We start from the raw sequence: 20,195 nt of genomic DNA, 5'->3' as shown, positions 1-20,195 counted from the left end.
CACAGCTATTAGCCAACAGCAGATGAATGTTGATACTTAGGAATCCTGAATCCTGTTTCAGGTTCGAAGGGGAGAATTCTTGTAGAGGTCACGCACCATTCTGCCCCAGGCCCCACAAGCCTGACTCCTTCTATCCCTGGTCTCTCCAGCTTGTCTTTGTTTCATTTTCCCTTACCACCACCCCCTCTCTGTTTCTCATCCCAGTCCTCTCCTTTTCCTCGCTCTTCATCTCGGTCTACCCCCTTATAATTCCTCCCAGACCTAGCTCCTCACTCCTCTGCATTCCACCTTCTCCTTGCTGCCTAGGTGCCTGCCAGGGGAGCATTGAGAACACATTAGAGAGGGTCTCCCTGCTTTCAATTCAATGCCTGGTACCAGAACAGCCCTTGGTGGGTGGGAGGAGTTCTGCAGAGAAAGACTTGTTCATTCCCTGCTGCTCTGGGATGGAGCATTCTTAGTGGCTGTGTGGTGCTGGCATATGCACAGTGGAGTTGCTTGTAGGAGTTGTGAGGCAATGAAGCATCTGATTGCATACAGAATATTCAGAGAATTTAGCTGCTATCTAAATAAGTCTTTTGAGCATGTGCAAACTGCTATTTTTTAGAGGCTCGTAATGGCCAAATTTGGACACATTTTCATGAGGATGGCTAAAGGTACATCCCTAACACCATGGTGACCCCCCTGCCAAATTTTAAGCCCCTGCTCCCAAGCATGGAGGTGCTAAAGCTTCTCAATGAAATGGTTTTACTAACTTTCTAACATGAACAAAACAACATATTTTACACTAACCTCATTCTTGGGAATGGCTGAACCGTTTTTGGTGAAGTTTTCTAAAAAATTCAGACTGAGGCAGATCCCTGGCATGGGAAATCTCAGTCCAACTGGTTAAAGTTGGACAAAGTTATAAACAACTGAAACTTGGATCTTATAAAGGGATGTTTTGGATGAGCTTAAATATTGGACGAGCCCTGTATTACCAGATTTCTGTTCTGAAAGTATGTACTTTTATACACTGTGGTCAAATCATCCCCTAAACTTCTCTTTGATAAGCTAAAGATGTTGAGGTCCTTGAATCTGTCACTACAAGACCCCTTTTCAATCCTTTAATCATTCTCATGGCTTTTCTCTGAGCCCTCTCCAATTTTTCAACATCCCTCTTGAAGTGTGGATACCAAAACTGGACACAGTATTCCACTAGAGGTTGCACCAGTGCCAAGTATAGAGGTAATATAACCTTCCTGCTCCTGCACGATATTCCCCTGCTTATAAATGCAAGGATTGCATTAGCCCTTTTGGTAACAGTATCTCATTCGAATCTCATGTTCAGCTGATTATCCACCATGACCCTCAAATCTTTTTCAAAGTCACTGCTCCCCAGAATAAAGTCACCCATTCTTTAGGTTTGACCTACATTCTTTGTTCACAAGTTTACACAGCCAATTAGTAGAAGAGTCAGGATTCGAACTCGAATTTATGACTCACAAACGTCTTCCTCTAAACAGTGCTGCTTAAATTGTACTTCTGTGTGGCTTAAAAGAGCACAGACAAAAAATGAGTAATCGTTTTGAAGGCCCAGAAGGCCCAGCAGATCACTTAGTTGGACCTCAGGTGTAACTCAAGTCATTACATTTCACCCAGTTATCTCTGTATTTACCCCAATAACGTGTGTTTGGCTAAAGCATATCTTGCAGAAAGGCATCCAGTATTGATTTCAAGACATCAAGAGATGGCGAATCTCCTCCTTCCCTTGGTAGTTTTTTCCAAAGGGTATCACTTTCACTGTTAAAAGGTTGTGCCTAATTTCTAATGTGAATTTACCTGTCATCAGCTTCCAGCCAATGATTCTTGTTATGCCTTTTCAAGCTTGATTAAAGTTCACTTTAGTACTCAGTTTAGTCAAACACCTAAACAGAGAAAAAGCAGAAAGGGGCTGTGTGACAGAGTGTAAGGGTATGTCTACACTACGGAATAAGGTCGAATTTATAGAAGTCGGTTTTTTAGAAATCGGTTTTATAAATTCGAGTGTGTGTGTCCCCACAGAAAATGCTCTAAGTGCATTAACTCGGCGGAGCGCTTCCACAGTACGGAGGCTAGAGTCGACTTCCGGAGCGTTGCACTGTGGGTAGCTATCCCACAGTTCCCGCAGTCTCCGCTGCCCATTGGAATTCTGGGTTGAGATCCCAATGCCTGATGGGGCTAAAACATTGTCGCGGGTGGTTCTGGGTACATATCGTCAGGCCCCCGTTCCCTCCCTCCCTCCGTGAAAGCAAGGGCAGACAATCATTTCGCGCCTTTTTTCCTGAGTTACCTGTGCATACGCCATACCACTGCAAGCATGGAGCCCGCTCAGGTAACCGTCACCCTATGTCTCCTGGTTGCTGGCAGACGCGGTACGGCTTTGCTGCACAGTAGCAGCAACCCATTGCCTTCTGGCAGCAGACGGTGCAATACGATTGGTAGTCGTCCTCGTCGTGTCCGAGGTGCTCCTGGCCACGTCAGCTGGGAGCGCCTGGGCAGACATGGGCGCAGGGACTAAATTTGGAGTGACTTGACCAGGTCATTCTCTTTAGTCCTGCAGTCAGTCCTATTGAACCGTCTTATGGTGAGCGGGCAGGCGATACGGACTGCTAGCAGTCGTACTGTACCATCTTCTGCCAGGCAGGCAAGAGATGAGGATTGCTAGCAGTCGTATTGTACCATCTTCTGCCAGGCAGGCAAGAGATGAAGATGGCTAGCAGTCGTACTGTACCATCTTCTGCCGAGCAGCCATGAGATGTGGATGGCATGCAGTCCTTCTGCACCGTCCGCTGCCAGCCAAAGATGTAAAAGATAGATGGAGTGGGTCAGAACAAGAAATAGACCAGATTTGTTTTGTACTCATTTGCCTCCTCCCCTGTCTAGGGGACTCATTCCTCTAGATCACACTGCAGTCACTCACAGAGAAGGTGCAGCGAGGTAAATCTAGCCATGTATCAATCAGAGGCCAGGCTAACCTCCTTGTTCCAATAAGAACGATATCTTAGGTGCACCATTTCTTATTGGAACCCTCCGTGCAGTCCTGCCTGAAATACTCCTTGATGTACAGGCACCCCCTTTGTTGATTTTAGCTCCCTGCAGCCAACCCTGTAAGCCGTGTCGTCAGTCGCCCCTCCCTCCGTCAGAGCAACGGCAGACAATCGTTCCGCGCCTTTTTTCTGTGCGGACGCCATACCAAGGCAAGCATGGAGGCCGCTCAGCTCACTTTGGCAATTAGGAGCACATTAAACACCACACGCATTATCCAGCAGTATATGCAGCACCAGAACCTGGCAAAGCGATACCGGGCGAGGAGGCGACGTCAGCGCGGTCACGTGAGTGATCAGGACATGGACACAGATTTCTCTGAAAGCATGGGCCCTGCCAATGCATGCATCATGGTGCTAATGGGGCAGGTTCATGCTGTGGAACGCCGATTCTGGGCTCGGGAAACAAGCACAGACTGGTGGGACCGCATAGTGTTGCAGGTCTGGGACGATTCCCAGTGGCTGTGAAACTTTCGCATGCGTAAGGGCACTTTCATGGAACTTTGTGACTTGCTTTCCCCTGCCCTGAAGCGCATGAATACGAAGATGAGAGCAGCCCTCACAGTTGAGAAGCGAGTGGCGATAGCCCTGTGGAAGCTTGCAACGCCAGACAGCTACCGGTCAGTTGGGAATCAATTTGGAGTGGGCAAATCTACTGTGGGGGCTGCTGTGATGCAAGTAGCCCACACAATCAAAGATCTGCTGATATCAAGGGTAGTGACCCTGGGAAATGTGCAGGTCATAGTGGATGGCTTTGCTGCAATGGGATTCCCTAACTGTGGTGGGGCTATAGACGGAACCCATATCCCTATCTTGGCACCGGAGCACCAAGCCGCCGAGTACATAAACCGCAAGGGGTACTTTTCGATAGTGCTGCAAGCTCTGGTGGATCACAAGGGACGTTTCACCAACATCAACGTGGGATGGCCGGGAAAGGTGCATGATGCTCGCATCTTGAGGAACTCTGGTCTGTTTCAAAAGCTGCAGGAAGGGACTTTATTCCCAGACCAGAAAATAACTGTTGGGGATGTTGAAATGCCTATATGTATCCTTGGGGACCCAGCCTACCCCTTAATGCCATGGCTCATGAAGCCGTACACAGGCAGCCTGGACAGTAGTCAGGAGCTGTTCAACTACAGGCTGAGCAAGTGCAGAATGGTGGTAGAATGTGCATTTGGACGTTTAAAGGCGCGCTGGCGCAGTTTACTGACTCGCTTAGACCTCAGCGAAACCAATATTCCCACTGTTATTACTGCTTGCTGTGTGCTCCACAATATCTGTGAGAGTAAGGGGGAGACGTTTATGGCGGGGTGGGAGGTTGAGGCAAATCGCCTGGCTGCTGGTTACGTGCAGCCAGACACCAGGGCGGTTAGAAGAGCACAGGAGGGCGCGGTACGCATCAGAGAAGCTTTGAAAACCAGTTTCATGACTGGCCAGGCTGCGGTGTGAAAGTTCTGTTTGTTTCTCCTTGATGAAACCCCCCGCCCCTTGGTTCACTGTACTTCCCTGTAAGCTAACTACCCGCCCCTCCTCCCTTCAATCACCGCTTGCAGAGGCAATAAAGTCATTGTTGCTTCACATTCATGCATTCTTTATTCATTCATCACACAAATAGGGGGATGACTACCAAGGTATCCCAGGAGGGGTGGTGGAAGGAAAATGGGAAAAAAAGGGAAGGAAAAAAAAAAAGGGAAGGAAAATGCCACACAGCACTTTAAGCACAGCACTTTAAAAGTTTACAACTTTAAAATTTATTGAATGACAGCCTTCTTTTTTTTGGGCAATCCTCTGTGGTGGAGTGGCTGGTTGGCCGGAGGCCCCCCCACCGCGTTCTTGGGTGTCTGGGTGTGGAGGCTATGGAACTTGGGGAGGAGGGCGGTTGGTTACAGAGGGGCAGCAGTGGCAGTCTGTGCTCCAGCTGCCTTTGCTGCAGCTCAACCATACACTGGAGCATACTGGTTTGGTCCTGCAGCAGCCTCAGCATTGAATCCTGCCTCCTCTCATCACGCTGCCGCCACATTTGAGCTTCAGCCCTGTCTTCAGCCTGCCACTTACTCTCTTCAGCCCGCCACTTACTCTCTTCAGCCCACCACCTCTCCTCCCGGTCATTTTGTGCTTTCCTGCACTCTGATATTATTTGCCTCCATGCATTCGTCTGTGTTCTGTCAGTGTGGGAGGACAGCATGAGCTCGGAGAACATTTCATCGCGAGTGCGTTTTTTTTTCTTTCTAAGCTTCACTAGCCTCTGGGAAGGAGAAGATCCTGTGATCATTGAAACACATGCAGCTGGTGGAGAAAAAAAAAGGGACAGCGGTATTTAAAAAGACACATTTTATAAAACAGTGGCTACACTCTTTCAGGGTAAACCTTGCTGTTAACATTACATACATAGCACATGTGCTTTCGTTACAAGGTCGCATTTTGCCTCCTCCCACCGCGTGACTACCCCCTCAACCTTCCCCCCTCCCTGTGGCTAACAGCGGGGAACATTTCTGTTTAGCCACAGGCAAACAGCCCAGCAGGAATGGGCTCCTCTGAGTGTCCCCTGAAGAAAAGCACTCTATTTCAATCAGGTGACCATGAATTATATCTCACTCTCTTGAGGATAACACAGAGAGATAAAGAACGGATGTTATTTGAATGCCAGCAAACATACACTGCAATGCTTTGTTCTACAATGATTCCCGAGTATGTGTTACTGGCCTGGAGTGGTAAAGTGTCCTACCATGAAGGACGCAATAAGGCTGCCCTCCCCAGAAACCTTTTGCAAAGGCTTTAGGACTACATCTAGGAGAACCGCAAATGCCAGGGCGAAGTAATCCTTTCACATGCTTGCTTTTAAACCATGTATAGTATTTTAAAAGGTACACTCACCAGAGGTCCCTTCTCCGCCTGCTGGGTCCAGGAGGCAGCCTTGGGTGGGTTCGGGGGGTACTGGCTCCAGGTCTAGGGTGAGAAACAGTTCCTGGCTGTCGGGAAAACCGGTTTCTCCGCTTGCTTGCTGTGAGCTATCTACAACCTCCTCCTCCTCATCACCTTCTTCGTCCCCAAAACCTGCTTCCGTATTGTCTCCATCTCCATTGAAGGAGTCAAACAACACGGCTGGGGTAGTGGTGGCTGAACCCCCTAAAATGGCATGCAGCTCATCATAGAAGCGGCATGTTTGGGGCTCTGACCCAGAGCGGCTGTTCGCCTCTCTGGTTTTCTGGTAGGCTTGCCTCAGCTCCTTCAGTTTCACGCGGCACTGCTTCGGGTCCCTGTTATGGCCTCTGTCCTTCATGCCCTGGGAGATTTTCACAAAGGTTTTGGCATTTTGAAAACTGGAACGGAGTTCTGATAGCACGGATTCCTCTCCCCAAACAGCGATCAGATCCCGTACCTCCCGTTCGGTCCATGCTGGAGCTCTTTTGCGATTCTGGGACTCCATCATGGTCACCTGTGCTGATGAGCTCTGCATGGTCACCTGCAGCTTGCCACGCTGGCCAAACAGGAAATGAGATTCAAAAGTTCGCGGTTCTTTTCCTGTCTACCTGGCCAGTGCATCTGAGTTGAGAGTGCTGTCCAGAGCGGTCAGAACGGAGCACTCTGGGATAGCTCCCGGAGGCCAATACCATTGAATTGTGTCCACAGTACCCCAAATTCGAGCCGGCAACGTCGATTTAAGCGCTAATCCACTTGTCAGGGGTGGAGTAAGGAAATCGATTTTAAGAGCCCTTTAAATCGAAATAAAGGGCTTCATTGTGTGGACGGGTGCAGGTTTACATTGATTTAAGGCTGCTAAATTCGACCTAAAGTCCTAGTGTAGACCAGGGCTAAGTACACTATCTGATCTTTGTGAAACAGATTAAGTGCAGCTTCTCGGCTTCTCCCTGCCTTTGCATAAGGGAAGGTCTATAATGGTGGCTAGTTGAGAGCCAGTGGGCTCTATACCCCTCAAGTGGCCTAGGTTGAATCCCACACTGTGTCATTTTTTTGTTTAGTTTTGGTTTAGGCTGAACTTTTTTTTAATTGTTGTGTAAACACAGCCCTCTCAAGGGTACTGTCACATTCCAGGGCAACTGCACTTCTATTTCCCCTCAGTGATCCAGCAAAGGGACAAACTCTTAGGTTTCTGGCTTCCCTGGCTATCACCGCTCTTGGGTGGAGACACACATCTTTCTCCCTTCTGACCATGATTAAGGCTACGTTTTAGTCACGGTTATTTTTAGTAGAAATCATGGACAGGTCATGGGCAGTAAGCAAAAATTCACGGCCTGTCCATGACTTGTACTATTTACCTGTAACTAAAACTTGTGTTGGGGCCCCAGAATGCTCTGGGCAGGAGGGCAGTCTGGGAGCGCCATGATTGCTGGGGGTCAGGAGTTGTAGGGTCATGCCAGCCGCTTCCAAGGAGCTCCCTCCCCTTCCCCCCCACACTCCAACCCCCTGCCTCAGCTATGAGCCCCCTCCCACACCCAAACTGCTGCTGGCCCAGGGGCTGCCCGAGTGTTCCGGCAGCCCCTTAGCCATCTGCACCAGCTGGTGCAAAAGTCATGGAGGTCATGGAATCTGTGACTTCTGTGACCTCCATGACAGACACGCAGCCTTAACCATGATATCTCCAGGCTGCACAGTTCCCTGCCTTCACCATGTTATTCCAAGCACAGACAGATTGCCCAAGGACACCTGCTTGCTTTCTCATCAGAGATGGCTAGTAGATGTAATTACTACAGTTCTAAGTACCACACAGTTCTTTCTATGCAAGCCTAGTTTATTCTTAAGGTAAAAAGCACTATAGAGAAAACATACTAAAAACAATAAAAAAAACCTACACGCATGCTAATAAGCTTACTGGAGATCCCCACAGCTCTAACATGGATACTGGCAGGAGCAGTCCTTCAAATCTCCACCCAAGGGGAGTCCTTGTGGTTCATTGCAGCTTCAACTCAGAACAAGCACTCAGTCTTATGGGGTATCAGTAAGCCCAGTCCTTCCAACCCTTCCCAAAGGATTGGGGCTCTTCCTGCACTAGAGGACCTGTCCATTTGCTGGATCAAGAAGAAGGCCCTGAGCCAGGTTAAAACCAGGCTGTTTATTTAAAAAACACTTTCTTTGTCTGTTGGTCTTTGGAGAATCCAGTATATGCAAACCTCTCCAGGGAGGTGGCTTTTAAGGGTTGATAAGGATGGAAGTATATTAGCATCTTTCTCCCACTAGAGAAGATACATACAATGCCACAATAACACATCCATAACAACATTTTAATGTATTATATCCCAAAGGTATTGACCCTAATTCAATAACGTTTAACTTAATTCTGTAAATGTGATCTTAATTCCATAAGGATTGTTCAGGATATTGTGATTCTGTCACAGGTACATGTACACTGCAAATTAGGGTGTGTTATGTAGGGTATGTCTACACCACGAATGAAGGTGCAATTGTAGCATGGGTAGGCATACTCACACTAACTTTAATCTAGCTCACGTGGGTGAAAATAGTAGTGCAGATGTGGTGTCATGGACTCTGCTGTGTGTCAGCCACCAGAATATTTTCCCAGGATCCCTGGTGGACTTGTACTGCAACAGCTAGCCCATGGTGAAGCCCTTGCCACCACATCTTCACTACAGTTGGTACCTGCACTAGCTAGATTAAAGCTACCGCAAGTATACCTACCAACACTACAATCACACATTCATTTGCAGGGTAGACAGACTGTAGGAATAAATCTTGGGGAAGAGAAGTTACTGACTATGGGTCCAATACTATATACTTCCTCATATAACTTTATTCAGACATGTAGATAAGTGTGGAAGGGTTTGCAGCCTTGGACTTTAATACTGTTTTATTTGTTAGGGTTTTTTTGTCACTGAACTATTCAGTCAGTCTCCAGACTGTAAACTGGATGTGCTATAGAAAAAGGGTACTCAAATAGGCATTTAAAATATTGAATATTTGAAATTATTACATGCATAATGTGTGCTCCTACTAGCTGGGCCTGTACTCTTCCCCAGCTAAGCAAAGGCAAGCTGGGTCAATATTTGGATGGGTGGCTTCCAAAAAACAAACAAACTCTGGTACTGCACGAAGTGGTGTTTGTGATTCAATCTGTGGCACTCTTCTGTTTCAGCTGTCACTTGAATCCACAACCCATCATATTGCTAAGAGGGGTTCTGTGCTGCTGGAGGGACTACAAAATGCAAACCTAATGTTGTGACTACTTGTGATCATTAAAGCTCTCCAGATGCTTTAGTAGTGGTAACAGTAGCAACCCCAGGAGGCCTGAACTCAGATCAGGGCCCCATTATGCTAATCACTGTACCAACACTGAGACACAACTCCTGCTCCAAAGAGCTTGCTGTCAAAATAGAAAAGACAGAACAAGCATCAAAGTAACTTGCCTACAGTCACAAAGCTGGGAATTGAACCTGTCTCTGGAGAATGCTCTATGCACTGGACCCAATGACCTCTCAAAGAGTGTAGAAGATGTTAAATGTGAGGACCTGGACAAATTCCAGGTTGAGTAATTGCATCCTGCTAAGCACAATTTCAGTAATGGAAGAAATTGTTCCTGTATATTTCAAGAGTTGTGGGATCCTTCCTCATGGAAGGTGATATATAATATTATTTATTATTATTGACCCTAAACATATATTAGCCAGGAAATTAGAATATATATTGGCCAAGAGATTTTTTTTAAAAGGAAGAAAGAAGCCTATTTCAGGCTCTCTAATAAACAAGATGTCTTTTATACCCATTTTATACCATTTTTTAGCTGGTTTAATTTAAAAAACATGAAAATTAAATATAAACATCAATATTCTAATAACTAAGAAACAGAATAAACTAAGAAACAGAATGAAGCCTGACCCTTCTTTCTTCTTATGTCACTGTGCCTTTTAGCTTTACATAATGCCATGGCTTAAGGAATGAGCATTGGCTTTAATTGAATTTCCTGGGTTTTGTAATGTTGTAAAGTGGTATGAAACACTGAAAACTCTGAAAATGAACCACCTATTGCTTTTCTCAAAAAGGAAAAGGAGTACTTGTGGCACCTTAGAGACTAACAAATTTATTTGAGCATAAGCTTTCGTGAGCTACAGCTCACTTCATCGGATGCAGTGAGCTGTAGCTCATGAAAGCTTATGCTCAAATAAAATTGTTAGTCTCTAAGGTGCCACAAGTACTCCTTTTCTTTTTGTGAATACAGACTAACACGGCTGCTACTCTGAAACCTATTGCTTTTCTGTTTCAGTGCCAGAACAATGATTCCACCAGGGGAATGTCTATATGCTGGGAGGAAAAGGAGGAAACCCATTCAGAAACAGTTAAGTATCATATTCATTATGAGCTAATTATGCCTCCCTCTGCTTGGATATGCTACAAGGGAGATAAGCTGCAGGGGTCCCCTCCTTCCACAATGCACCCACACAGGAGATGCTTAATCTGTCTCCCCACAGTGGGAAGTACCGTTAGTGCTGACTGGCCCGAGAAAGACTGCTAGTGAAAAAACAGGTGAATCCCTGCGGGAAATCAATACAAAAGAGAGAATACACAGAACAAGGGCAGGTCAAAAAATTTCCATCCATTTTTTGTCCTCAAATGGAAAATGGGGGAGCTCCTGACCCTTCCCCTTGCCCATAAACCCTACATAGGCTGGCTGTGCGTGGGGGAATGCCTTTGCATGTTTTAAAGCTGTAACAAGAACTGCTCTCCATCATGTTCTCCCCAGTGCTAAGGAGGCATTATGCCTTTCAAAGGACTCAGTGTCTCCTGACACCAATGCCCTGGCAATGGCCTTCCTATCCTTCCCCTAACATGGCTCAGCCGTGTATGCGGCATAACTGAACCAAAAATATATTGAATATGAGTTTGAAAATTGAACATATTATGGGTTAATTTAACTAAATGAAACAATTAACTGGTGAGTGGCACTTTTTGAATAAAGAATAAATGTTTGAGATAATTATTTTATTAGATCATTTTCATAATAAGGAGACTTGAATCTACGTTTTGTGCAAGGAGTGCAGGAACAAAAGCACTGTGAAGTAACAGGATGGCTTGAAATGCAAGGAAGGAAAGGTCATTTTCATTCAAATATGAAATGGTTTCCAGATGCCCCAAACCACTCAGTGAAATAAAGGTTTTTATTATAATGATCCCTGCATCTTTTGTGTTGTACCATGTAATTGTAAAACAAACTATATTTTTGGTATTTTTCAGAGTTATAAATACAAACTGGCATTGATGGGCATGGTACTACAGTTAAGGATGACAAGATCATTACAATGAAGCTCCCTCTTTCCAGTTGCTCATAACATCTTAGATTCATAGATATTAAGGTCAGAAGGGACTATTATGATCATCTAGTCTGACCTCCGGCACAATGCAGGCCACAGAATCTCACCCACCCACTCCTATGATAAACCTCTCACCTATGTCTGAGCTATTGAAGTCCTCAAATCATGGTTTAAAGACTTCAAGGTGCAGAGAATCCTCCAGCAAGTGACCCATGCCCCATGCTACAGATGAAGGCGAAAAACTTCCAGGGCGTCTTCCAATCTGCCCTGGAGGAAAATTCCTTCCCGACCCCAAATACGGCGATCAGCTAAACCCTGAGCATACGGGCAAGATTCACCAGCCAGATACCCAGGAAAGAATTCTCTGTAGTAACTCAGATCCCACTCCATCTAACATCCCATCACAGACCATTGGGCCTATTTACCTATTTAGGATTTCAGTCCAGACCGCCGTGCATGTGTTTTAGGCAGCCAGGGCAGCTGTAAGATGGATCCAGAAACTTGACTCTGGATAAAATATGGTGGAGTATACACCTTTGAATTATTAGCTGCCCTAGTGTAGGCAGCCCTCACTTTCCTGTGTGATGTTATTTATGATTTAATCAGGATCATTTTTCAGTCTATGGCAGTGTCCGTCTCTTCCTCAAAGCTTGTCTGTCTGTGGGCCTGGTCGCTGGTGTGTGGAGCCCTTCATGTGTTCTCTGCTATTCAGGAACATTCTCTGATCTGAAAGACCTTGAATGAAAATGCTGAACTGGCACTTCTGATGCCCAGAGCCTCTTTCAGGGTCTGCTTCTTTCATTTCTTTCACACAGACAGACCACATTGGCATTCCAGGACTCTGAGGCAGGAGAACAGGCAGTCCTTGTTCTGCCATGGGTTTTTCACATTCCCTTGGTCCTCTGTGTGAGGAATCAGGGTCTGCATTAGATCCAGGCTTCAGGCAACCTAACAAGCATGGCTGCCTGTAATAGGTTGTCTGATTGGCTGCAGCCCGATACTGGTTGGCAGAGTCAGCAGACCAGCTCGTAAGCCCAGTGGTAGCTAGTTGTTTAGTGGCTGCCCAAAGCATCTGTGCTTGACTGTGATAGCTCCGGCCTTGCCTCACTGCAGGTAACCCAGTTCTGACACTCAGCTGTGATTCCTGACCTCTGACCCTTGGCTCTGGCTTCAGACTGTGGTTCTGAATGTGGGCTCTAACTCCAGCAGTGATCCATGGCTCTAATTCCTTGCTACTGACTCCTGTTCTACCCACTAGATTGCTCCTGCCCTGACACTAGGCATGACTGTCCACGTCCCAGTCACATGACACTGCTCTCCGGGGTGGAAGAAGTCAGGGCTATGGGGCTAGAGGAGGCTCTGGTCATACAGTTTACTCCAACTGACTTGGCATGGGCCTACAACAGGAAGCTAAAAGTCCTTCCAAATAAATAAATTAACAAACAAACAAAGAGAGAGAGAGAGAGAGAGGAATGGGACCACACAACCTAGGATTATGGGGTCTTGGCAAGAGTTTTCCTTAGTTACTCAGCTGAGTTTTAAAATGCCCAGGCAAGGTTTATTTCTTCTTTTACTCATTTCCAAAGACCTGCTCAAATTGTAGGTAATCTAGGAGATTCGGAGCAGAACAATAACTTAGTTCCTGCTAGAAAGGCATGAGAAGGACCTAGGGGTGACAGTGGACGAGAAGCTGGATATGAGTCAACAGTGTGCCCTTGTTGCCAGGAAGGCCAATGGCATTTTGGGGTGTATAAGTAAGGGCATTGCCAGCAGATCGAGGGACGTGATTGTTCCCCTCTATTCGACATTGGTGAGGCCTCGTCTGGAGTACTATGTCCAGTTTTGGGCCCCACACTACAAGAAGGATGTGGAAAAATTGGAGAGAGTCCAGCAGAGGGCAACAAAAATGATTAGGGGACTGGAACACATGACTTATGAGGAGAGGTTGAGGGAACTGGGATTGTTTAGTCTACGGAAGAGAAGAATGAGGGGGGATTTGATAGCTGCTTTTAACTACCTGAAAGGTGGATCCAAAGAGGATGGCTCTAGACTATTCTCAGTGATAGCAGATGACAGGACAGGGAGTAATGGTCTCAAGTTGCAGTGGGGGAGATTTAGATTGGATATTAGGAAAAACTTTTTCACTAGGAGGGTGGTGAAACACTGGAATGGGTTACCTAGGGAGGTGGTGGAATCCCCTTCCTTGGAAGTTTTTAAGGTCAGGCTTGACAAAGCCCTGGCTGGGATGATTTAGTTGGGCATTGGTCCTGCTCTGGGCAGGGGGTTGGACTAGATGACCTCCAAAGGTCCCTTCCAACTCTGATATTCTATGATTCTATGATTCTATGACGGAGAAGGTACTCATATATCCTAATTTCTAAGACCTCTGGCAGTTGTTGGCCTACACTGGACCTCAGACAAGTTGGTTTCTTCCTTCCTTCTTGTGCCCAGGATCCCTGCTGGGGGTGAGGAGGGGAGTATGGAGTTCTCCTAGATGCATATCTGCACAACCCCATCAATACAGCTCACATGATGATATTAGTGGTAGCTGCTGCTTTCAGAGGGATGCTGCCGCTTTCAGATGAGGTGCTCGCTTCTGCCACAAAGTCATACACAGCTCAGGAGTTCAGGATTGCCAGGCCACAGAAGATACATTGTCACTGCCAAAAAAAGCTGTGTTCTTAATCTGGGTTACCTCCCTTGCATTAGCTAACTTGGGTTAAAACAGCAGTGAAGACATGGCATCTCAGCTTTTAACTCAGGTTATCAGATCAAGTTAAAGCCCATAGTGAGCCTGGGGTGGAATTTGACCTGCTAACTTGAGTTAAAAGCTGAGTTGCTTTGTCTTGACTGCTATTTTAACTTGAGCTAGCTAACAAAGGGGGAGGGATAGCTCAGTGGTTTGAGTATTGGCCTGTTAAACAGAAGAGTGCCACACATTGAATCACAAACACCACTTCATGCAGTACCAGGGTTTCTTTGTTTTTTGGAAGCCACCCATCCAAATATTGACCCAGCTTGCCTTTGCTTAGCTGGGGAAGAGTACAGGTCCAGCTAGTAGGAGCACACATTATGCATGTAATAATTACAAATATTCAATATTTTAAATGCCTATTTGAGTACCCTTTTTCTATAGCACATCCAGTTTACAGTCTGGAGACTGACTGAATAGTTCAGTGACAAAAAAACCCTAACAAATAAAACAGTATTAAAGTCCAAGGCTGCAAACCCTTCCACACTTATCTACATGTCTGAATAAAGTTAAACCCAGGGTTGTGAGTTCAATCCTTGAGGGGGCCATTTAGGGATCTGGGGCAAAAATTGAGTATTGGTCCTGCTTTGAGCAGGGGGTTGGACGAGATGACCTCAAGAGGTCCTTTCCAACCCTGATATTCTGTGATCCTATGAACAGGAGTTAGCTAGCTTTGGTTAAGAATACACCATTCATTTGCAGTGAAGACAGGCCCAACATGTTCCAGTCACCCACCCTAATTTCCTTTCATCACCGGCATGCCCCTAAACCAGGAGTTGCAAGGGAATCAGTACAGAGCCATGTGCACTGGGAAAATTCCTCTAGCTACTATTCTGCACCACTTGCAGCCTCTGAATGCTGCTGAATTGGCAGAAAGGGGCTGTAGGAGAGGCTAGATCTGGCTTTCTGTGGGTTTTTTTAAGCTGGTGCTTGAAAAATTTACCTCTCCCATATTAGCCTGAGGAATAAGCCTATTAGTTAGGGCAAAAAGTATCTGTTCTACCACACCATACCAAAGCCACTCTCCCAGGTATTTAAAGGAATAAAGCAATTGTGTACTGCTTACAGTGCATTATATTTAACTGTAATGTTGTTAACCCTCTTTCCATGTAATATATTTTGAATATTATATAGCCTGTATCTCTTGCTTATTAGACTTTCTTTCCTCTCTGGCTTCACTTCATGGTTTCTTTTGTTTCATTTTTATAACAGAACATGATCTTGCCTGTGTTGTTTTCAGTATGTTTTTTTTTCTCTCTCTCCCTTCCACTTGTCCCCCCATCATATATTTAAATTAGGTATGGCAGTTGGGCTCCCAGCAACTTGCCAATGCCAGCCTCCATGCTAAAATGGTTTGAGGTAGAGCTGGTCAGAAAATGGGGAAGAGGAGGGTGGGAGTTTCAATGGAAAATGTCAGTGGAAACAGTTCTGTTTCATTTTTTGTCAATACTTTACATAGAACTTTTTGACATTTTGTTGAAAATGGAAGAAATTTTCAGTTGCAGAAAACCAAAAATGTATTTGGTTTGGGGGGGATTCAGTTTTCTGATGAAAGATGGAAACTATTCAAGGAAAACAGATGCTGTCTATGAAAATGTTTGTTTAGTGGAAACCCCAGTTTTCCATTTGAGGACAAAAAATGGATGTACATTTTTTGACCTGCCCTTGTTCTGTGTATTCTCTCTCTTGCATTGATTTCCCTCAGGGATTCACCTGTTTTTTCACTAGGGATTAGAACATCCCACTCTGCTAGGCTGGGTAGGAGTCTGGAATCTTTGAGAGGTTTCACAGCATCATTCTCTGGGAAGGCGAGAGCAGACAGATAGGGATAGGGGTTGCCCCTTACAGAATGAGTAGGATTTTTGGTCCCCCCACAAAAGAAACCAGGGGATCTATAGAAGCTGTCTGCATAGAAGCCCTGTTTCTCTGCTTTCTGTCAGCAGATGATCCTAGAACTACCTCTTAAATCGGGGTACCACAGAATGGAGAAATAACTAGGTTAATAGATTAATGTGGCCTCCTATTGCATTAAATTAGGCAGAAATTTATCATGGAGTTGGTTGGGGGGCAATCGGGAGCAGGTATAGACAACCCTCATGGAGAGGTTTGGAAGGGTCATGAGGTGCTGGAGGAACATGCTGAAGAACTGAACCATTTGGAGTCTGCTATGTTTCAGTCCCATTCTCCCACTGAGGTAATGGAGACCATCTGTCCCTACATTTGCGGGCCCCCAGCTCTTATATATCTGGTTCAGTTCTCCTCCAATATGTGCAAATCAGTCACAAACCCCAGCTGCTCTCCTGTTCCAGACAAACCCTGTTAAGGGTAGTCTACACTAAAGAAGTTTGCATTTACAGCACCAGTTCAAGCACCAGGAACCAGGTCTGGTCAAAAGTTTCCCATCAAAATAGTTTTTTAGCCAGAAAACTGGATTTTGAAATAAAGGAATTTTTGTTGCACAGTGCCTGCTTTCTGTGGGAAATTCTAACTTTTCATTGAAAAATAAAAAAATGTTCCGCCCCAAGCCCAAAAGCTTTTGGCCAAAATGCAAAAACTTTTATTTGGAAATGCCATTGTGATACTTCCTGGGAGTTGTTCAAGTGCCTCAGACCCCTGTTTTTCTCTATGGGCCTGGCATCTCAGCCTTGAACACTTGTAAAACACTTTGTGTCCCAACTCAAAAGTTCTTAACAATACCTCCTCCCACCCCACTGTCCTGCTGGTAATAGCTTATTTGCTATTTCCTGCACAAGCCCAACTTGATTATCATGCACATTGTGTAGAGAGTTGTCACTTTGGATGGGCTATTACCAGCAGGAGAGTGAATTTGTGTGTGGGGGGGCGGAGGGTGAGAAAACCTGGATTTGTGCTGGAAATGGCCCAACTTGATGATCACTTTAGATAAGCTATTACCAGCAGGACAGTGGGGTGGGAGGAGGTATTGTTACATATTCTCTGTGTGTATATAAAGTCTGCTGCAGTTTCCACGGTATGCATCCGATGAAGTGAGCTGTAGCTCACGAAAGCTCATGCTCAAATAAATTGGTTAGTCTCTAAGGTGCCACAAGTACTCCTTTTCTTTTTGCGGATACAGACTAACACGGCTGCTACTCTGAAATGGGTAGCATAGACACACTGAACCATTTGAAGAACAAATGGCTCCGTCACTTGCTTGCCACTTAACTCTGAAATAAGTGCAGACTTCCAATGCACCAGTTCCCAAAATTTGGAGTCCACAGAAAACTGGCTCATTACATGGTGCTGGCTCCTCTTTTTACCCCCCAGCATCTTCAGGTGTCCAGGATTTCTATTGCAAATAACAACCTGGAGGCTTTTTATAAGCAGCTAGAAAGAAGGAGGTGCCAGCACAGCTGCCTTTATTAGAAGCTGCTACTATATAAGAAGTAGAGAATAAAGAGGTAGGATACTGAATGGGAGATTTGGTGATCTCTGAGGCAATCTCACAATTGTGATGTGGTCCATGCAATGGAGGAGTTAGACAATCTCGTTCTAGTGCAGACCAACCCTTAAAATGTGTACCTTGTCATCCACTTGCTGCTCAAACCAGCACTTTGTCATCCACTTGCTGCTCAAAATATGGTACAGAATCTATACCATAGAATCCAGAACCTATCTATTTGCTGTCTTCTCTTTATGGGTAGCTAAGCTATATAGTTCATTACACTCAGGACCTAATCCCCACTTAGATAAAACTCCCATTCATTTGGATTCACTCCCTTGCTGCCTCACTACTTTAGGTTCTCAGCAAGAGGCCATGTGGGGCTCTCTCTTGCTTTCATTTTGTACCTTTTCACTGGACATCTAGAAATCGCTTGGCTTCTTCCCTCACCTTGTTTTACTTATCACACTCATCACAATCCAAACACAATCACTCAGTGCTTAATTTCTAATGGCAGAGGTGCTGGGGCCAGTGGTGGATTAGCCACTGGGCCGACGGCACCCGTGCCCAGGGGCCCCGGCCAACTGGGGGGCACCTGAAGGTTCCCAGAAAAAATCCACCACCAGGCAACGGAAGCCCGGAGCCCCGTCCGCCTGACATGCGGAGCAGGGGAAGTCCCCACACTCCGATCCCACTCTGCAGCAGCAATGCCAGGCGGGCAGAGTGAGGGAAACCGCCCCAACGGCCCCTGACCCCACTCACCAGCAGAAGCCGTGGGATGGGGGAAGGCCCCCCCAGTGGCCCCTACCCTGTCCCTATTCCTGTCTGAACCCGCAGAATGGGGGAAGCCCCTGAACTCAGGTCGCCCGACCCCACCCTGGCAGAAGCCATTGGGTGGGGGAAGCCCCAGCACCCGCCCCCCCAAACCTTGTCCCCAGCAGAAGCTGTGGGGCAGCATCGGAAGCCCCCAGTGCCCCAACCCCATCCCTGGCAGAAGCTGCGGGGCAACAGGGGAAGCCCCCACACCTGACCCCACTCTCTGGCAGAAGCACTGGATGGGGCAGGAGAAGCCCCAGCGCCCCAACCTGGTCCCCCGCGGAAGCACAGGAGGTGGCAGGGGAAGCCCCAGCACCTGGACCCCTGCTGTGGCCCTGGGACGGAGGAGCTCTCACTCCCCGCTGCAGTCCAGGGCCATGGCCGCAGCGTGTGTGTGGTGGGCAGAAAGTAGCAAATGCGTTGCGGGGCTGCAGTGGGGGGCAAAATGGGGGGACCCGTGTAGAACTGGGGTGCCCCAAGGAAGGGGCAGAAAGGGGTGGAGCAGGGATAGGGCCGCTGGCAGAAGGGGTGGAACGGGGCAGCAACCGCAGGTGAAAGGGTTGGAGAGGGGCTCTCTCTGGCCCAGGGCCCCAGGAAACCTTAATCTGCCTCTGGCCTGGGGCTCAAGCAATTTTTTAACTCTCATAACTAATGTAGCAAGCCCAGAGGCACTGGGGTTATGAACTGCAAAGCCTACAGGTGCCAGGGCTCAGCCCTGGCAAGCCCTGGCACAAATTAAGCACTACAATCACCTCAGTCCACACCTCTTTGTCACTCCAGACTAATAGAGCAGCTAAGGTTATAGAATAAGATCACATAATTTCTATTTCCAATGTGCTATTCTTGACCATTTTTTACCGATTGAGCTCCAGTCAAATCAAGCACCCTTTTACTGGGACTCATTTCATTTCTTCCTCACTCCATTGCTGCCTTACTTCAGAGATCAAGATATGGTAAGTGTGTACATTGTGGTCTTTAGTCTGTGATATAGGAATATTAGATGTAACATTTTGTAATTTTTTCACTGTTTCTCATTCCTTGGTATCATGGTGAGTATGACTGGGATACAGAGCTAGCTCATAAGTTAATATAGCCCGGTGTGTCCATCAGCTGCTGAAAAAATATCTAACTCTGGGACAGGAGACAGAATGTTCCTCCCTCTTCATTAATTAACTAATTTGTTTGATGTTGTCCCTTCCTCTTTAAATGTAGATATTTACTAAGCTCCAGTCACAGCTGTACTATTGCAGGTGCTTGAAAGCAACTCCATTACCTGTTGAGGTTGCATTTATTTTTACCATTTCCTTTGTAACACCCGCCCCCCCCCACAAAAACTGTGTGAAAAGAACATTATTGAGGATACAAAATCAACCATTCAAAAAATTAGGGAATGCCAGATTTACAGCTGCCCATGCAACCTTAATTCAGCCCCTCTGTGTGTGTGCATTATAATAGTCTTTAATTACTTGATCCCATACTGTTTTTTTCCACAGAACCTCTGACTTTTTCACTCTATAAGATGGATTTACAAGGGGGCAGAATTAAGAACTCTTGACTATGGAATCTAAATAATCTTCTTTTAACAGTTGTTCAATGTGCAATTATTTATTCTTTCGAGAAAAGTAGTATTTTCATTGGGGTGGTTTTGACAGGGCAGTTTTTTTATATATTTGGGTTTTAATTTTTGTTTGAACATTTTAATTATTGTAAAGTGCCTTGTGTAAAAAGCATATTGTGGGCCCTGCTAGAGAGCCTATGTGCTTCTGCAGCAGTGTATGAGGGCTGTAAAAGGCTAGAGGAGAATTCCTCCAAGGGAGGCTCTGTGTACTGCTGCAAGATGCCCTGCAGTGTTCTCTGGCCAGCTATGAGCCCTGACATAGGCGCAG

General features: G+C 46.2%; 2 protein-coding genes across 2 annotated transcripts in view; one reads left to right on the top strand and one right to left on the bottom strand.

Moving 5' to 3' along the window:
- AHRR (aryl hydrocarbon receptor repressor) overlaps positions 1 to 20,195 on the top strand; it is a 228,281-nt gene that overhangs the window by 88,982 nt on the left and 119,104 nt on the right. Inside the window, exon 2 of the mRNA XM_073332501.1 lies at positions 10,297 to 10,368. Within this exon, the coding sequence (XP_073188602.1) occupies positions 10,307 to 10,368 (62 nt within the window). The 5' untranslated portion in view covers positions 10,297 to 10,306. The remainder of the gene's footprint in view (positions 1 to 10,296; positions 10,369 to 20,195) is intronic.
- Positions 1,859 to 6,662, bottom strand: LOC140906141 (uncharacterized). Its single transcript, XM_073329645.1, has 3 exons — positions 5,937 to 6,662; positions 5,204 to 5,348; positions 1,859 to 1,904 (listed from the first exon to the last, which is right to left on the bottom strand). Exons 1-3 carry the CDS (start codon positions 6,517 to 6,519, stop codon positions 1,859 to 1,861), a joined length of 774 nt encoding a protein of 257 aa, XP_073185746.1. The 5' UTR covers positions 6,520 to 6,662.

Source organism: Lepidochelys kempii, chromosome 2, assembly GCF_965140265.1.
Source record: "Lepidochelys kempii isolate rLepKem1 chromosome 2, rLepKem1.hap2, whole genome shotgun sequence".
Classification (NCBI taxonomy): Eukaryota; Metazoa; Chordata; order Testudines; family Cheloniidae; genus Lepidochelys; species Lepidochelys kempii.
The sequence above is the reverse complement of the archived record's forward strand: the minus strand, read 5'-3'. Positions and strand labels throughout refer to the sequence as shown.

Bases quoted from the DNA above. Each gene is read 5' to 3' on its own strand.
- LOC140906141 (XM_073329645.1), bottom strand. From the start codon at position 6,519: ATGCAGAGCTCATCAGCACAGGTGACCATGATGGAGTCCCAGAATCGC. The intron at 5,349-5,936 runs GTGAGTGTACCT...TTTCTCCACCAG, and splicing joins AGGCGGAGAAGGGACCTCTG to CTGCATGTGTTTCAATGATC. The intron at 1,905-5,203 runs GCAAATAATATC...TTCTCTGTTTAG, and splicing joins ACACAGACGAATGCATGGAG to GTGTTTGACTAAACTGAGTA.